General features: G+C 36.5%; 1 protein-coding gene across 2 annotated transcripts in view; it reads left to right on the forward strand.

Moving 5' to 3' along the window:
* The window catches only part of PRKG1 (protein kinase cGMP-dependent 1), a 1083951-nt gene that overhangs the window by 974683 nt on the left and 91020 nt on the right, over nucleotides 1-18248 (forward strand). For both annotated transcript variants that reach the window (XM_070432782.1, XM_070432781.1), the window contains exon 9: nucleotides 5421-5495. In XM_070432782.1, the coding sequence (XP_070288883.1) occupies nucleotides 5421-5495 (75 nt within the window). The remainder of the gene's footprint in view (nucleotides 1-5420; nucleotides 5496-18248) is intronic.

An 18248-nucleotide genomic window follows, 5' to 3' on the forward strand; every position in this document is an offset into this window, starting at 1 on the left:
TCAACTGCCCTCCCCTGCCAGCCTGGTGGCTCCCAACTGCCCTCCCCTGCTGGCCTGATTGCCCACAACTGAACCTCCCCTGCCCCAACCTGCCTCCTCCGCCAGGCCCCACCTCCACTGTCATGGCCATCTTGTGATGGCCATCTTGTGACAACGTGAGGGCACATCTTGTGATGGCCATCTTGTGACAACGTGATGCGTGATGGCGTGACAACCACCTAGGGCCAGGCTATTATTAGTATAGATGTGCAAGAATAAGGAAAACACTGATAAGAAAACCATTTGCTCATAAAAGTGTTATTACTTTCTCTAAAATTACTATCGTATAATTTGAGTTGATGACAATCTTTGTATAGATGCTAGAGGCTTCCATCCGCTGTTCACCTCCTACCTTGTATTTTAATCACTTGTTTTATCTCTAATATAAGGCTATACTTTTCTTAAGGGTGTATCTTACTCTCTTTGCATAATCCACAATAGCTTGAGCCATTCCTTATAGATAGTAGGCATTGCATAAATACATATGGTGGGTGGGTGGATAATTGACAGAACTTGGATGCTGTTTGGTTTTACTGTATTTGGGGTTCCTATTCCCTCTGAAGAAACATATATTCATTTGGTTCTTGATAATATGATCCATGAATAATTATGACTTTGCTAGTTATAAATAAAGCAAACAAAAATAATAACCATGAGCACCTTTACCTGAATCCACAAAATGGATGAACAGATTTTTCTCGATTCAAAGTATCAAAATAATGAAGGATGCCTCTAAAACAGCGGTTCTCAACCTGTGGGTCGCAACCCCTTTGGGGGTTGAACGACCCTTTCACAGGGGTCGCCTAAATACATCCTGCATATCATATATTTACATTACAATTCATAACAGTAGCAAAATTACAGTTATGAAGTAGCAATGAAAATAATTTTATGGTTGGGGGTCACCACAACATGAGGAACTGTATTAAAGGGTCGCGGCATTAGGAAAGTTGAGAACCACTGCTCTAAAATCTTGGACTTAGCTAAGTAGCAAGTGCCCCAACTAATTTTGGACACTTTCTCATTCCTTTGAGTAAATACATTTCAAGGGACTTAGCCAAGATTCAGGTTAGGAAACGCTAATGAGCTGTAATTTTATACACCTTTCAAATTAAGAGGGTTTTCTCAGGAGTTTAGGCAATGCTTGACAAATATTTTGCTTAACACCATTGAAATATTTGCAATAGTTTTCTGGTTTAAGATTTTACTCTTACCTCATTTTGACTTTATTTTAACTGTTAAGAATAGATTACCACCCTAGCAGGTTTGGCTTAGTGGATAGAACAGCGGCCTGCAGACTGAAGGGTCCTGGGTTTGATTTCAGTCAAGTGCACATGCCCGGGTTGCAGGCTCCATCCCCAATAGGGCGTGTGCAGGAGGTGGCCGATCAATGATTCTCTCATCATTGATGTTTCTATCTAACTCCTCCCTCTCCCTTTCTCTCTGAAATCAATAAAAATATATTTTAAAAAAATAAATTACCATCTTATTGAAGGATGTAATCAAGAAAAAAACTCGTGTTGAGATTTTTTCTCACATCCTGTTTTGAATTTGAAAAAGTTGCATTTTAAGCATTTTCTTACCAGATTCCTGAATAATATCATGGAATAGAGGATAGGAAATCATGAGGACTAAATTGACTAATATAAGTGATTGAATGCATACATAGCATATGAATATAAAAAGTGCTTTATAAACTACAAAGTGAAATATCAATGCTGTTATTTTCTTAGCAGCATGATAATGCTGGTCTCTGAAATTGGACTGCCTATTTCATAAATAATACCCTGTTTCTCTCTAGATGAAGTCTCATCATATCACAACTGAAGAACAAAATTATACACTTTTAGTCATACCACTAAGTAATCAGCTCCCTTCAGAAGAATGTTTTGGCTTAATAATGAAAACATCAGTAAATGAAATTACTACCCACTGAGTTACTGTCACTCGAATGTTCTAAAACAGGCAAATTTCCTAGAATGAGAAACACAGCATTTTGAATGTTATTTCTTTAAAAAAAATGGTTTTATTGATTTTAGAGAGGGAAGGAGAGGGGGAGAGAGAAACATCCATTGGTTGCCTCCTGCAAGCCCCCTACAGGGAATCAAGCCCACAACCCGGGCATATGCCTTGAATAGGAATTGAACTGGTTGACCTCTTAGTGCAGGGACGATGCTCAACCACCTGAGCCACACAGGCCAGGGCTAAATGTTAGCTATTAAGAAAAAATTTTATAAATAACATTCTTGATGTGAAAGGATCATCATTTCTCCTGCCAGTTTTTCCTCCCTCTCCTCCTTCCCTTCTCTCTTCTTCCCTCATTCCTGCCTCCCTCCTTCCTTCTTTCTTTTCTACCCCTCCTTTGCAAGTATGTTTAAATTAACAGCATTAAACATAAAATAGATTTTCCATTTGCTCTTATACCTCCGTGTACTCAATGAATAACATTTTATCTACCTCATCAAAACATTCTGTCAAGGCTTGTTAAAATTGGATTTCACACCCAAAGAAAAGTAACAGGAAAGTGCCTCATACTTAGTGTGCATGCAATAAGGTTTCCTTAAACACTCTGTGTTAAAGTCTTTTGCCCACTAATGTCTTCTTCATTTATTCTGAAATTATGTCTAGAGTATATGTAAAACTGGCTATTTTATTTTATGGTACTAAAATATAACTCATTGGTGAATTGTTAGTTTAAAAATAATTTCATGATTCTCCTATAGTCTCCTATATTTGTTATAGTAACTGATACATAATATTTCAGTGTTTCTGCTCATTCAGTTGAAGTTTTCAAATCATTTCATCATAATCCCTCTCCAAATAAAACATCAACAAGCCTTCTCCTTCAGTATTCAAGAAATGTCAGAGGACCTGAGTAAATATTTAAAAAGGCATCTGATACTTACAGGTAATAAGTTTCCAAATGTGTTTGATGAGGTCCACACAGATAGCAGGTGTTCCTACAGAGTCTTAGTGAGAGGGAAAACCGAACCACTAATTAGTGCCTACTTGCACCAGGAGGGATGTGTTCTGTAATGTCATCAATTATGTTTAGCAAGATAAATTATTCAATGATCAGTGCAGGACACACAGGAACTTCTTAATATAGCTTGAAAATCCTACATTTTCTTAAAACTCTTAGTTAAGTATGATGCTTGATCTCTTGTGAAGGAGACTTAGAATTCAGGATGCATTTGTTGCCTGTTTTGAAAAATATTATTTGGCCAAGATTGCTTTCTAAGTAAAGATTACTGATTCCTTGGGCCTCTATCTGGTCGTTTTCTTTTTATATTAGAAATAATTAGTGTAGCCCTGGCCAGGTAGCTCAGTTGGTTGATTAGATTATCATCCTGATAGGCCAATGTTGCAGGTTTGATTCTCTGGTCAGAGCACATATGAGAATCAACCACTGAATGCATGGATAGATAAAACAATGGAGATCGATCTCTCTCTCTCTCTCTCTCTCTCTCTCTCTCTCTCTCTCCCCATCCCCCCCCCCCATCTCTAAAATCAATAAATAAGAAGTTTTCTTAAAAAACATATTGTATTTAGCCAGCATTAGTTACCCTGTCCCCCAGATGAGATCATCATATAAGGGCTTGAAATAACAGCTACTCCCCCAACCACAAATCAGCCCTAAGCAGAGTGTCAGGTTCCTTTTTATAGGTTTTTTAAAAAAGTTTATGTTAAAGTGACTAAACAATGTTTAAATTTAAATCAGCAAACATCCTACTATGTTTGAGAACCCGAGTATCCATATTTTGTTGTTTTAATACCACATACAAAGCCATCTGCATGCATTAAGATAATAGAGGTTTAAATCAAAATGCAATTTCTTTCAGCACTTTAAAACTCTTCACACATACCTCAAATATTGTTAGAAATGTGACAGTTATCTTCAAGACAGTCAGGGATTAGGTGGGAGCTGTAGTATAGGTATCTATACTAATAAAAGCTTATGTGGTCATCATGCACTCACACCGTGATGCCCTCAGGCCATAACAATCCATCACCAGGAGGCTGCGTGTGCAGCGGGTGCACACGGGTGGGCAGGGCTGTGTGTGCGGAAAAGTGCGCACAGGTGGACGGAGACTTGACGCTGCATGTGCGGTGTGGAGGCAGGTCTCGGGGTCTCTGTGTAGTGATGCCAGGGTTCCCACGGCTCCACGCGGCGAAGCCGGGAGTCCTGCGGCTCTAGCCTACCTCTTGGGGGCAATCCATGGAGGAGCCCCAGATGGGTGGGTCGGGCCTACCTTTTTGGGGAGATCGATCGCAGGGCTCCCACACTGTGAGAGGGCACAGGCCAGGCTGGGGAACCCCTGCCCCCAAGTACACAAATTTTGTGCACCGGGCCTCTAGTAAGAGTATAAAAGACAATGGCCACTCCTTCCCTATCAGTCTTTTGGCTGCATGACTTTAGGTCAGTTTCTTAACCTCTCATTCCTTAGTATCCTCATCTATAAAATGGGGATGATACTAAATCATAGGATATCTGTAACTATTAAAGTATTTGTTACTACATGTAAAGTGTATAGAACAATACCAGCAATATAAGCACCATGTAAGGGAGGGCTCTGATGATTCTGTAAACACAGACTTGCCTTTTGTTTCTTCATTCATTATAGTTCAGTGGTTTCCAAAATGTAGTGTGCATAAGAGTTACTGTATGTGTTACATGCAGTAATTTTCAAGAGTGATTCCTGTGTGTGTATTAATATGTTTCAACTCTGTAATATTTTATAGATATATAAGAAACTTCACTATATAAAGTAGACCTGAGCATAGAATATTGAATAGATAGGGTTTAAGCAGATACATTACTCTTCTCAGTTTATGCTAAAGTCAGTCTTCACTTCGCCAGAACGAGATGATTTTTCTATAATTCTCTCCTGTTAGTTCTTATTTTGCCTTTGAAGATTATTTTACTATTTCACGTAGAGTTAATGATTCTTTTTTTTTTAGTTTATTTCAGAATTGGAATGAATATATGTTCATGAGAATTAAAAGAATAGTGCCTGGAATACACTAGGCATTTAATAACTAATAATAGGTCTTGTTATTTCACCATTGTAATCGACTTACTAACTTTGTGATATGTATCAGTGTGCCATAGACTTTATTTCACCCAATTCTTTCAATATCAGCTTTTGCCAGCTAAGGTTCTCAGTGGTGGGAACTACAGAAATGAAGATAACTGAAGAGGTCCCTGCTCCCAACGAGCTGATATCATTATCTGATATATGTATTAATAATGTTTCTAGGTTAAGTGTTTTAATTTTTATTAGATCCCTTTAGAGTGTTTTGATATATCATTGACTAGGCTGTCATTGTTACAGCTTCATAGAGGATTTATCCTTTTCACTATGTTTTGCCTCTAACAGCTCTTTCAAGCATTTGATTGGAGGATTGGAGGATGTTTCCAATAAAGCATATGAGGATGCAGAAGCTAAAGCAAAGTAAGTGACATTTTTCCCCCTTGGCCTTAATCTTGATTTAAAAAGTGATTTTGAGTAGAAATAAGATAAAATGTTTGGTTGGACTTAACCAAGTCCATTACTGTGACGGGAAGAAACTACATAAGAAGAAAGCGAAGCAAATCATTCAAGGTAATTACTACATAGTATTCTTACTTTTGTATGGAAGATTATCTCAACAAAGAAAATGGTTAGTTTGAAATTCAACATAAAAAATTGAGTGTAAACACATTATTTCTCCCACTGAAAATACTTTCTGAATGAATGGTTGTTGTGTTCAATAGTCGTTTGTGAATTTGTATGAAAAATAATAAGGCTGGAAAATATTTTCCTGAGTGAATACATCATTGCTTTACATTGATCTTGTGTGGCACTGTTTTCAGAATGTTATGAGGTAGTACATATCCCATTAATTTTCATTTTTGTAAAACAAAATACAATTTTCTCTACTAGAATAACTTGCTTTAAAACACAGATTTTTTTTTTTTTTTACAAATATTTGAAGTAATTCCACATTGACTTTTTCTGCAAAAATTGTAGGTTACTTTTTAAAAATTGTGATCTGTATAATCCTCCCCTCTTTTCTGTGATGAAGTAATTTGAGTAAAAATAATTTTGTATTTGATATCATACAGGATACCTGAAAGATTAAATCAACAAAATGTATCAGTAAATAGATAGTTCAGGGACAGAATTTGATTAGTTGGTTTTGTGATAACCTAAAACCAAAAGAAATAAAATATTTTTTGTCTTGATAATATCTGAAGATGAAAAAATTGGTCTAGTTTTAAAAAAAACTCAAAGGTTGTTTTATTTTAACTTAAAGTACTCTTTGACCTACTTCTCTTTCCCTATTAAACTTTAGACCTATTCACTGATTGAAGTTTTTGAATAACTTCGATTTCCTCTACTCAGTGATGAGGCTGGTCACAGGCTTGCACTTGGTCAGTGATGGAAAGCGATTGTGAGCTAGTTGCATCTTCCTCGGTTTGCTCTTGGCTTTGCAAAGATAACTGTGTGCATCTCATGAATTCTGGGCATTTATGGGTTCACTTTCACATGTTTCAACTAAAGATAATTAGAAAACAAACTCACTGAGTTTCAGATTCAGACAATTAGAAAGAGGGGTGGTGGCAGTTCTTTATGTTGGCAGAGCGTCAGTCAGTCTGTAAAAATATGGCCCTGAACAAGGGCCGGAAGCCTGGGATCTGCTCCTGGCTCTCTGATTTCCAACCAAGTGATCTTTGTCAGAACTTAACATCTCTCTCTTAATCTCATTGCCTTACTTTAAAATGGTATTTTTGTTATTTAAATGATGGTGACACAGAAAAATACTTTGTAAATTACAAATTGATATAAAAGTGGATGATATTGTCGGTACAAGTAATCATTAGAAACATAACATAATGCATTGGATATATGGTTTGATTTACAGATAATATTGCATATCTATAATGCTAAATAGTTATATCTGTAAGAATTTTCTAACATTATGTAGGCAAGCTACTCTCACTCTGATAGCATGTCAAAAAATTAAACCCAGTCTGGAAAATATTCATAAATATAATTTTTATTAAAATATTATTATTTAGTTAAAAGAAAGTTTAATTATGATTAAACTTTTTGAACCAGTGAGTGGTTCAAAATATTGCTATTTGACCATAAATTTGACAGCATTATAAAGTAGTCATTATATATTTATACTTGAATTTTAAAAGTAAGATCAATTTGAATTTTTTTATTTAGTACTGAATCCAAATGACTGCATAATCCACATTTCTTAATATTTATAATTATTTTAAAAATGGGAATAGTTTGATGAAAAAAATGTAAAATGATTAATCCAAATTCTAGGTAGATTGATAATGTAACCTTTATTCCTCAAAATAGCCAAATAAATAAATACATACATAAATACATAAACACAAACTAACATACATATTGAGGGAGGTGTACTTATGTCTTTAACAGTATTAGCACTTTATAGCTTTCTAATAATTCATATATGAAGATTTCTGAAGTTGGTAGCATCTTTTTAATTAGATATCCTGTCACTCAAGAGAGGTAAATTGTGAATTATTCCCCAGGGAAAGCTTTTTAGTTGAATTAGCAAGATTAAATAAACTTCAATATGGGTTAATAGTTTTGTCTCTCTCTGTTGGATTTTTTTCATCTTAAATACAGTAAACCTTTGTATTTCAGGAACTTATAAGGTTTGCCAACATTGCAGAGATTATGGCAAGGATATAATTTCTTCCAAGTATCATTATAATTCTGTTAATACTGCAATATTTTTAAATAGATCACAAACCCTGTGCCACTTAGAACTGAACTGTTGCTTTGGCTCTACTGTGTAAGCTTTATTTTTTAAAGGACCCTTTGCTTTTGCAAAATTCATTAAAGGTAAGATTAGTATTTCTTAAAATCCAAGTAAAATGATCATATTATTTATCCATGTGAAATTTTTGTTGGTAGTGTCTCACTAACATGCCTATCTGGGTAAAAAGGAAAAAAAAGTACTGACCATAAAGATCAATTAAGCTGAGACGTTTTGAAACTCAGTTGTGTGGAACAGTTATGGCTATTAGCATAATCAGGTACCAGTGGCCTAATGAGTCCACAAAATGAAAAATCACCCCTTTGAGAAAAACCACACCAAGCATTCAGCTCGAGTGGCTGGTCCAGGAAGCTGGGCTTGAGAGAACTATCCTGGGGAAATAGTTCTCAAAACTCCCCATTGTGGGATATGTGCTCCCAGCCTATCTCAAGAGATGCATTTTCTACAAAGGAAATGATTCTTGACAGAAACTTTGCCTTTATGGCATGTTTAAGCATCTCATAATTGCTGCCAATAATCCACTAAGGGCTTCTCTTACTAAATATGAAGTTGTAATCACAAAGACATTAGGAGAGACAACACCAGATCATGCTAAAGATCCTTAAACCTCACTTAGAGTAGAAAGTAGCATGTATGCTGAAAGATACACGCTATTTCCCTTTGAGAATATGCACTCATTTAATAAACATTTAGAAACTTATGATGGGTTAAGCATTGTGCTTTACAATGTGCATATAGAATAGAAAACTATTTTCTAACATGGAGAAATTTGCAGTTTAGTAGAGAGAGTGATGTATAACTCAATGATTATGTTCACTGTTTAATTCTAAGAATAAAATATGATACTTACTGTGATGTATCACTATTTGGGTGGTAAGACCTTTCTCCGCATCTATACCTTGTCTTATAAAAAACATAACCATCTAGAAATATCAAATAGAAAACGTAAATGTTTTACTTCACTACAAGTATTTCTATATATGAATACAGACTATTTCAGCCATGGGCAAACTATGGCCCACGGGCCGGATCCAGCCCGTTTGAAATGAATAAAACTAAAAAAAAAAAAAAAAAAGACCGTACCCTTTTATGTAATGATGTTTACTTTGAATTTATATTAGTTCACACAAACACTCCATCCATGCTTTTGTTCCGGCCCTCCGGTCCAGTTTAAGAACCCATTGTGGCCCTCGAGTCAAAAAATTTGCCCACCCCTGGACTATTCTTAAAAAATAAAATATGTTTTAATTATTGGGGTAACATTAATTAGTAATAGTATATGTTTTAGGTGTATAATTCTATATATATCATCTGTATATTCTAGTGTGTGCCCACCACCCAAAGTCTAGTCTCCTTGTATCACCATGTATATGACACCTTTTACCCTCTTCATCCTCTCCCCACCTTCTTCCCCTCTAGTAACCACTATACTGCTGTCTTTGTCTATAAGTTTGTTTGTTTGCCTGTGGCTTTCTGTTTTATATCTCACATATAGGTGAAATCATATGGTTCTTGTCTTTTCCATCTGACTTATTTTCTTTAACATGATACTTTCAAGATTCATCCATGTTGTCAGAAATGGTTGAGTGGTATTCTAATATATATATACATATATATATATATATATATACATATATATATATATACATATATATATATATATATACATATATATATGTATATATATATATACCACTTCTTTATCCTATAATTCTTTCTCTGTCTTGCCTATTGTAGAACATGCTGCAATGAACATAGCAGTACTTACATCTTTATGAATAAGTGTTTTCAAATATTGGGGGTAGATATACAGAAGAGGGATTCAAGTTATACTATCATTGATGACTTAATGGCTAAATACTATACTCTGAAGTTATAAGCAAAACAGCCCTTTCTCTGAATAAAAACATATCTACTGATATATATTTATTTGTCAACTTAGCTTGCTAATTGTAATAGTTGATAATAAAAATATTTCATATAAAAATTGCACTATAATAAGGTGATCTACATATGCCACAGCTATATTCCCAGGTTATGGTCGTGCAGAGGGGGGGAGTCAGTGTATTGTTTATAATTATGTCTATTTGTATCAAAACATTTATTTTCACTTTAATAGAAATAATATATTAAGGTAGATAAAAATCACAGTCTAAGTACAACTATAAAAACTGTTATTATGTTTTACAATTATAGTGCCTTTATATTCTACTTTTTTCATTTTAACATCCATTATGTTATAAGTATTTATAATGCTATTATATACACTTAATTGATGTCATTTTGGTGGCAATCTGAATGAACATATAGTATTTTAGACTGATTCAAGTTTAGCCTCATTGATGCAATTCACTGTGCTTTTGAAGATGTCAATCACTTCTTTTAAAAAAAAGCAGCAAACAACAAAAAACAGCTTCAAATTGCTCCCATATAGAAGCACGTTTGAAATTATTTTATGTCATAACTTTCATAGAAAGTGCGTACAGCATATTGTGCCAATTGGGTCAGCTGCCCTAGGCTCTATCCTACTTCTCTGAAAGCTGAAGGAATCCATATGTGAGCCCTCTTGTTGGGCATCTCTGATAGCTACATGAATATCTATCTGTAAATGTATTTATTATGACCCAAATTGGTGATTCTTGATATTGTTTCCCAGGAAGAACTTTTTCTCATGGCAAAATCTATGTAAACCTCCAAATGGTATAGTCAGGTTTGTAAATCTATGCACCACTTGTTAAAAACTCAAATTAAAGACTGCCTATAATTACTCTGCAGCACTTCATGCACCAACATTACTCATGTTCATTCACTTCATCATATGCATTCATTTATCTGACAAATATTCTCTGGGTGCCTACAAAGTTCTACCTATAAAAGAGTGAATACAATAGACATGACCTTTGCCTTTATGGTGCATATGACTCAGAGGAGAAGAGACACAAATTAATCTTTCTAGAAAGGCTTCCCTGAGGAAGTGACATTTTGACTAGATTTGAGCTGAACTTTAAAGAATTAGCTGGTACCAGTTAGGCAGGAATTAGTTGGCATTAGCTGGGCAAGGAAGTACAGAGAGCATTTTAGACAGAGAAACAGTATGTGCAAAGCCCCCAGTAGAAACTATCATAAATTCAAGCAACCAAAGCACCAATAAGGCTAGGACCTAAAAATGTAAAAGGCAGAGATTAAATAAATGCTAAGAATTTAGGGTAATCACTTCCGGCTCTAAGCTAGCAAATGAATTGGATTGGTTTATATTTTAAATGAGTATTCTTTCCTCCAGGATTGGAGGAGTGAAAAGTGAAAGCAGGAAGAACAATGGAAATATTTTCCAGGTAAAAGCTGATGGTAGGCAGGACCAGAGAGGGCAGTGTGAGTAGAGAAAAGCATTTGAGACAAAGTTGAGTGGCAAAGCCAGCAGGTATTATTAAGGAAATAGATATTGGTCATGAAGGGAGCAAGGTCAAGGAAGATGCAGAGACTTGGGGTTTGGAAATCAGAGGGAGCTGATGGCATTCACTGAGATTGACTGTATGGTTACCAGGTTTGGACAGTGGTTTGGCCATGAATTGATTTTTTGCTCAGGTTAAATAAGAGGTGCCTTTGAGACATAGTTAGGCCAGTGTGGAGCTCAGAGGAGAGGTTGGTATTCATTTGAGAAGAATGAGCATTTAGATGGTAGATGGTAGTTTAAAATGTTGATGAGTGCCCAGCTGGTGTGGCTCAGTGGTTGATTGTCAGCCTATGAACCAGGAAGTCATGATTCAATTCCTAGTCAGGACACATGCCTGGGCTGCAGGCTTGATAACCAGTAGGGGGCATGTAGAAGGCAGCCAATGGATGATTCTCTCTCATCATTGATCGATCTCTCTCTCTCTCTCTCTCTCTCTCCCCCCCTGCTTCCTCTCTGAAATCAATAAAATATATTTTAAAAATAAATTAATTAAATGTTGATGAGACAGTAGAGAATGAGAGGAACATGGCACTGAAGATTGATTCTTGAGGAACTTTAGCATTTAAAGATCAGAGAAAGGGAGAGGATTTCACACACATTCTCTCACACACACACACGGAGAGTTGAGAGAAAAAGCAGTTGCATCACATAAGACAATCACTATGTTTCAAGAATGAGGGAGGAGAGAATAATATTGTATGTTGAGAGTTTTAGGGTGTTGGTTAACGAATGCCAATTGGATTTATCAAACCACTGCTTCATTTTCATTTTATGATGGAGTCATAGGAATTGAGTCCCCTAACATGGACTGAAAATGAATCGAAATTTAAAAGAAAAAGTACCAGTGAGCTTATACAAAATCATAAGAAATTTAAATTAGTCAGAAATGTGTAATGAAATATTATGAATCTTCAATATTGAGAGAGATGTGAACATGTTAAACTCAGCAGCAAAGGAGAGAGGGAAAGACAGAGTTTCAGCTGAGGCAAGTGGGTCTCGGGTCCCTTTAACTTTTATGGATGAAGGCAGACCTCTTCAAAGGGCAAGTCAGACCAGTTCCACGGGTAAATTCACACCACTCTCCAATGTGATTTCTTTGTTTAGGGTTTCACTTTTCTAATATTCCTTGGGTTTTAAATATTGTCCTCTCTCTGAAGAACCTGTAAAAATTAAAAATTCTCCTAAGAGGAATTCATTTCTTTCCCTAACATAATATCGTAAATTTGTACATAAACTCCTTTTCAGCCAGAGATAACATGAGTCTCTTTCTGGGCACAGAGGTGGAGGGGTCACTGAGGAAGGAGGCACAAATTGGCCAAAGACTTAAAGACCCAACTTGAAATCACCACTTTTGCTACCCTACTCTCCTCACTGTGCACCACCAAATTCACTTTTTCTCTGCTTTCTCCCCAAATAAAGAAGTTTCATGACATATTTTCATAATACAAGAAGAAAAAATAAAATAAGCAAGAAACACAAAACTATGGTAGGGAGCCGGAAATAAGACTAGTATGCAAAGCAGGTCCATATTATCGGTGCACAAGAAAAGAGTGGCACACAGCTTGGTCAGAGTGGCTCAATTGATGGAGCATCATCGCCCTGTGTGCCAAAAGGTTGCTGGATCTAATCCAGGTCAGGGCACATACCTGGTTTGTAGTTTCAATTCAGTCCTGGTAGGGGCACATAGAGAAGGCAAATGAAGGTTGTTTGTCCATTCTCTCTCCCTCTCTCCCTCTCTCCCTCTCACCTTCTCTCCCTCTCTCCCTCTCCCTCTCCCTCTCCCTCTCCCTCTCCCTCTCCCTCTCCCTCTCCCTCTCCCTCTACCTCCTCTTCTCCCCTCCCTCCCCCTCTCTAAGCAAGTCCTCTGGTGAGGATTAAAACAAAAGAAAAATGATGTACCAGAATAAAAAATATTAGAGGCACCAGGGTTGACAGCACCAGGGTTGGCTGTGATTGACTGACACTAAACAATGAAGTCCCACGGTCACTGCAAAATGATAGAGAATATTGCTGTATACTCTTTTGACCTTTCAATTTAGTCCAAATAAAATGTTTACAACTATTTCCATAATTAGTCCTCATTGACTTAAAGCTCCTCCTCTGTTTACAAGTTCATTTGCAAAGGAATGTTTTAATCTGTCTGATATTTTCAGGATTATTTTTGGTGTGAGCCTTGTTGGACACAATGTGTCTCATTACATTTCATTAGCAGGGACAACCCGTTAGTTAAGCACTCTGCTTGTCATGGGGCAGTGCTCTGTGCTCTTTGACACACTGAGGGAACTGCCAGTGTTGCTCCAGCCTTTGAAAATCCACTCATCAAATGCATCTCAAAACACATGGGCTATGCAAATCAAAGCAGACATCTGTATTGTTTGGTAACATCTTCTCAAATGCCCCAGGGTTGTCTGGCATCTAAAAAACACAATTTCAAATGCACAATCAGACACACATGCTGTTGCTCTCTGGAACACCCTGACTTTGAAACTTTGGCTTTTCTTATTCATGTTTTTCTGCCAGGCATTTTAGAGTCACGAACTTAGTATTCCCACAGTCTTATCAACAATTTACTTAAACTAACTTGGTCTTGAACTAAGCAATTCTCAGGGAAATGAGCCTGGAAAATTATTTTTCCCTCCATGGAAAGAATTCAAGTGAACAAATACCCTGTTGGGACCATATGCCAATTAAATGGGGAGGGGGGGGGGGGGAGAGAATAAGAATGGCATTATGAAATAGCCCTCAAACCAGAATTAAAGCTTGCTGACCACTTCTAGGCTTGGAATCAGAAGACAGTCCCATTCTCTCGGCAAGAAGTGTTCTCCATTTTATTGCAGGGCAAAGCATAGGAGACTTGAAAAATGAGCAGCACTTGGCCCTGAACTAATAAATTGGCTTTTAGCTGTGTAAGAGCTGTTGAAATGCCTGAGTACACGTAATCAGGCCAGGAAAAGGTATAGAACAGTTGTTAAGGCCACCCATGCTAACAGATTAATACTTCAGCATGATTTGTGACTACAGAGAGCACCAGAGTAAATTTATCTTTTAAGTGCAGTGAGACTGACAGGGTGGCTCTCTTAAAAAATGTGTTTCAAGATAGAGTTACTTGGCCTTGGGTAGGAGCGTGGTGTTTTTTTTGTTTGTTTGTTTTTTGTTTTTTCTGCTTTATTAAAAATGTTAAAACTCTCAAAGCCATTTGCTAATTTTCTTCTTGCAGCTCTTATGTTTAAGACTCCCTCGGTAGCAAGACTTGATAAAGGTGAATCCCCGTATGTCCTTGCATGCAACCTTTTCTAATTGACAGGGCAGAGGACTAAAGATAATTGAAGATGCTAGTGCTGACAAGCCATTTGATTGCTAACTCCGTTTCCTTTTGAAGAGCTCTTTAAATCCTAAGGTTAATTTGTAACCAGATGGTGATCAGGTCAAACTTCCCAGAGCCCCAAACTTTCACAGAAAAGAGAACCACCCGGTGCATGTGTCTGTTGGGTATGCTGTCATCTTTAGGGCCTATTGTGATTTGATACTTTTTTTTTAAAGCAGAAAAAAATAACGTCTATAATATGATTATTAGGTCCCTTTGTGTTGTCAGCAGCTTTAATGGAAAAATAACACTATTTGGCTAAAATACTTTGTCTTCTTTAGTGAAGACCATCTCTCTCACTGCAGTGAGGGTAACATATAGAGCATAATTCTCGTCCTGCTTTACATATAAGGTTGGGCCATTCTAGAAAGAAAACCATTGAATCTAGTGAGAGCAAGCGAGGTGAATGCTCAGTGCTAAAGAGGGTTTTCTGGAGAGGCCTTGCTCACATAGCAAGAGTGATATGCCGTGGGGAGACCTGGGCCTTAGTCACAGCACTGGCACTAACTTCTCCTTGTGAGCTTCTGCACAAGATCTAGAGCCTGGCGCCTAACATCTCTGGAACTGTTTCCTAACCTGCAAAATTTATAATCTTGAAATCCTTTCATGTTAAATGCTTAGAACGTGGAAGTTTGAAAGCCATTCTTTGAGGAGCTTCGCTACCTTTTATATAAACAGTATTTTTACCTATGCTGTTTGGTAAATGTATCTTGGAGAGATCCTGGTGGTTGTCAATAGACAACAGACTCTTAAGAATAATGGGATAATTTGTGGGTCTCTATTCATCTTAGAATCAGAAAGTATTGCTGTTAGAGCTTACTTTATTTAAAATATTTAAATTGAAAGTCATGTACTTTTGCTTGACGTACGTTTTGATAACTCATAGTCGTTAAATTCGCCTTTAGAAACAGAGCTGTTTTTACTTTCATCATTATACGTACAATTTTCTCTTGCCAATGTGACATTTAGATATGATAATAAGCAGGCTGTCATTCAATAAAAAGCCATTAAAAAATTACAGAGTACCTTTGAAACTGGAAATGTTATACCAATGTTGCCCTATGAATTCTTCTAGAAAGGAATGATTTTTAAAAATGATGAATTAAAACAGCAGTTTAAATAATCTTGATACAATAAATATAACATAGCATGCTAATTTACACATTTGAATTGTGGTCTGAGGAAGAAGAGATATAAGTGAAGCATGACTATCGCTCACAGCTATTTGCTTGTATCCCACCACCTCCCTCCGATGCATAAATTGCGAACATTAGTCAACTTTATAAAGTGTTCTAATTACTTCAAGCAACCGGCCTATTCCCTAGTAAATATATCAGACACGTAAGGATATAAAACAAACGCTGCTGTTCTAATGTTCAAACACTGTTCAAACGTATTAGACAGCCTAGATAAATTGGTGATTGAGCATATTGAATAGCAATAATTCTAATATCCTTGAAAAGGAGATAAAATTTTCCTAAAATGACGACCTTAAGACCACTTTCAGTGTAAGGACTTGGAAAATATGACTTGTTGGGTCTATAAGTAATTCCCTATTAGCTTTGATAACGTTTTAAAATAAAATAACCCTGATTATTTTAAAGCTTGGTGTGCATATTATGTAAGTAAAATTAGATTTTGGTAATACCCTAATTTAGTAAAACGTACATTGTACTGAAAACAATCTTGTTCAAGGAACTATTCTCCAAAATCAAGGTCCCTTGCTGACCACAGTACTAACAGATTAATTTTGGACACTCTTCTGGGTGGTGCTCATGGTTTTTACTCTGAAGTCTCTTGATTTTATTATATTCCCAGGATAACTAAATTAACAATGAAGAATATGCCCTGAGATAAAAAAAAAAAAGGCCAGTGATAAGATCTTTCTTAAACAGACCAAATGATAGCGCTTTTTTGAGTGATGGAATGAAGGAGAATATATAAGCCCTTACTTTGGAAAGCTCTTGAGATGCATGTTGATTAACAAGTATTCTTTTAAAAGGAGAAAAATCATTAAAATCACTTGAGTGATTAGAACAATAACTTCACATGCCAATGTCTATGGAGGAGTAAGCAGGGAGTGGGAGGAAACAGGAACATAAGAGCAACATTTACCATTTACCAAAATGTGATTTCCATGCCTCGGTTTTTAAGAACCAAAGATACAATAATTATATTAAACAGTGTGTATTTTTCTAGCTCATATTTTCAACTGTGTATTGCAGGTGAGCCACACTAAGAAATTATAAAAGTCAGATGAAAATATTTCTTCCTCTAAGAAACACAAGATGTTCCTAACAACTAAATAGATATTGTTCAAAAAACAGAAATAATCTTACCTCACTGTTCCTTATTATGACCAAAGGCAGACACACTGTCTGCTTTATATAATTTTCTTTTATTTACACTATTATTTAAATGCATCTGTAATACCGTATTTTGTTAATGTTTTCCTTTTTAATGGTGTCACTAGTCAAGTAAATAAAAATGAAATAGTTAATAAGAAATTTATTTTATCAGATTTGACCATATGAAACTGTCAATATTTGACCACTTTTAGCTAACAAGAATTGTAATTTCATACGATTCCACCTATGATTTCATAAGTAATTTGTGAGGCTGTGACTACTACAAGTACTTAAGACTTAAGCCACTATGATCAGATCATGCTACACTATTCAACTGTAGTCCACACCTTATCATTTTAATATAAACATTAATACCTAAATCAGTTTATTCATAAGCTGGTTTTGTGAGCTTTAGCCTTTCGCTACTTTTGTAATCTTGGAAATGTTGCACAGATGAACTTATAAACTTTTCAGCCTCAGCACGGTAGACTGAGCTGGATAATTTTGGGCTGGATAATCCTTGGTTTGGGGAGGCTGTCCTGTGCATCACATTATGCTTAGTACATCACTGGCCTCTACCCACTTCGGAGCTGTTGACCCACAGCACTTCTGATGCCAAATGAGTGGGAGTTTTCCACACCAACAACCAGTTCTCCAACTCCCTGGATGCCAACTGAATGTCCTACAACACAATCCAATTCTGACACTAACTACCTGGAATTAGCTCAGACCTAATAGGTGAAGTGCTTAATCCCACAAGACCACACCCACTTCAGACACCAGTCACAAATCCTAGATTGCCACCTCTGTTTCTGACCAACCCGTTATAAATTACAGGGATTCCCATGCCCTTGTATAGGTTCTGTAATTTGCTAGAATGGCTCACAGAACTCAGGAAAACAGTGTACATACATGAATGGTTTGTTATAAAGGATACAACCCAGGAATAGCCAAATTGAAGAGCTGTATAGGGCAAGGTATGAGTGGTTGGGCACAGAACTCCCACGCTCTCTCCTTCCCAGCACTTGATGTATTCATCACCAAACATCTACTAACCCCATTGCGTAGAGTTTTGTTTTGTTTTTTAAGAGGATTTCATGATGCAGGCAGAATGGACAAAATCACTGGCCATTAATGATTGAACTCAACCTCTTGCTTCTTACTCCTCCCAGAGGTTGCAGATGTTGGGCTAAGAGGTCTAACCCTCTAATCATGCCTTGCTCTCTCTGATGAC

This window comes from Myotis yumanensis, unplaced genomic scaffold (assembly GCF_028538775.1).
Source record: "Myotis yumanensis isolate MYYU_CA2020_CCGP unplaced genomic scaffold, mMyoYum1.0.hap1 SCAF_13, whole genome shotgun sequence".
In the NCBI taxonomy this organism is placed as follows: Eukaryota; Metazoa; Chordata; class Mammalia; order Chiroptera; family Vespertilionidae; genus Myotis; species Myotis yumanensis.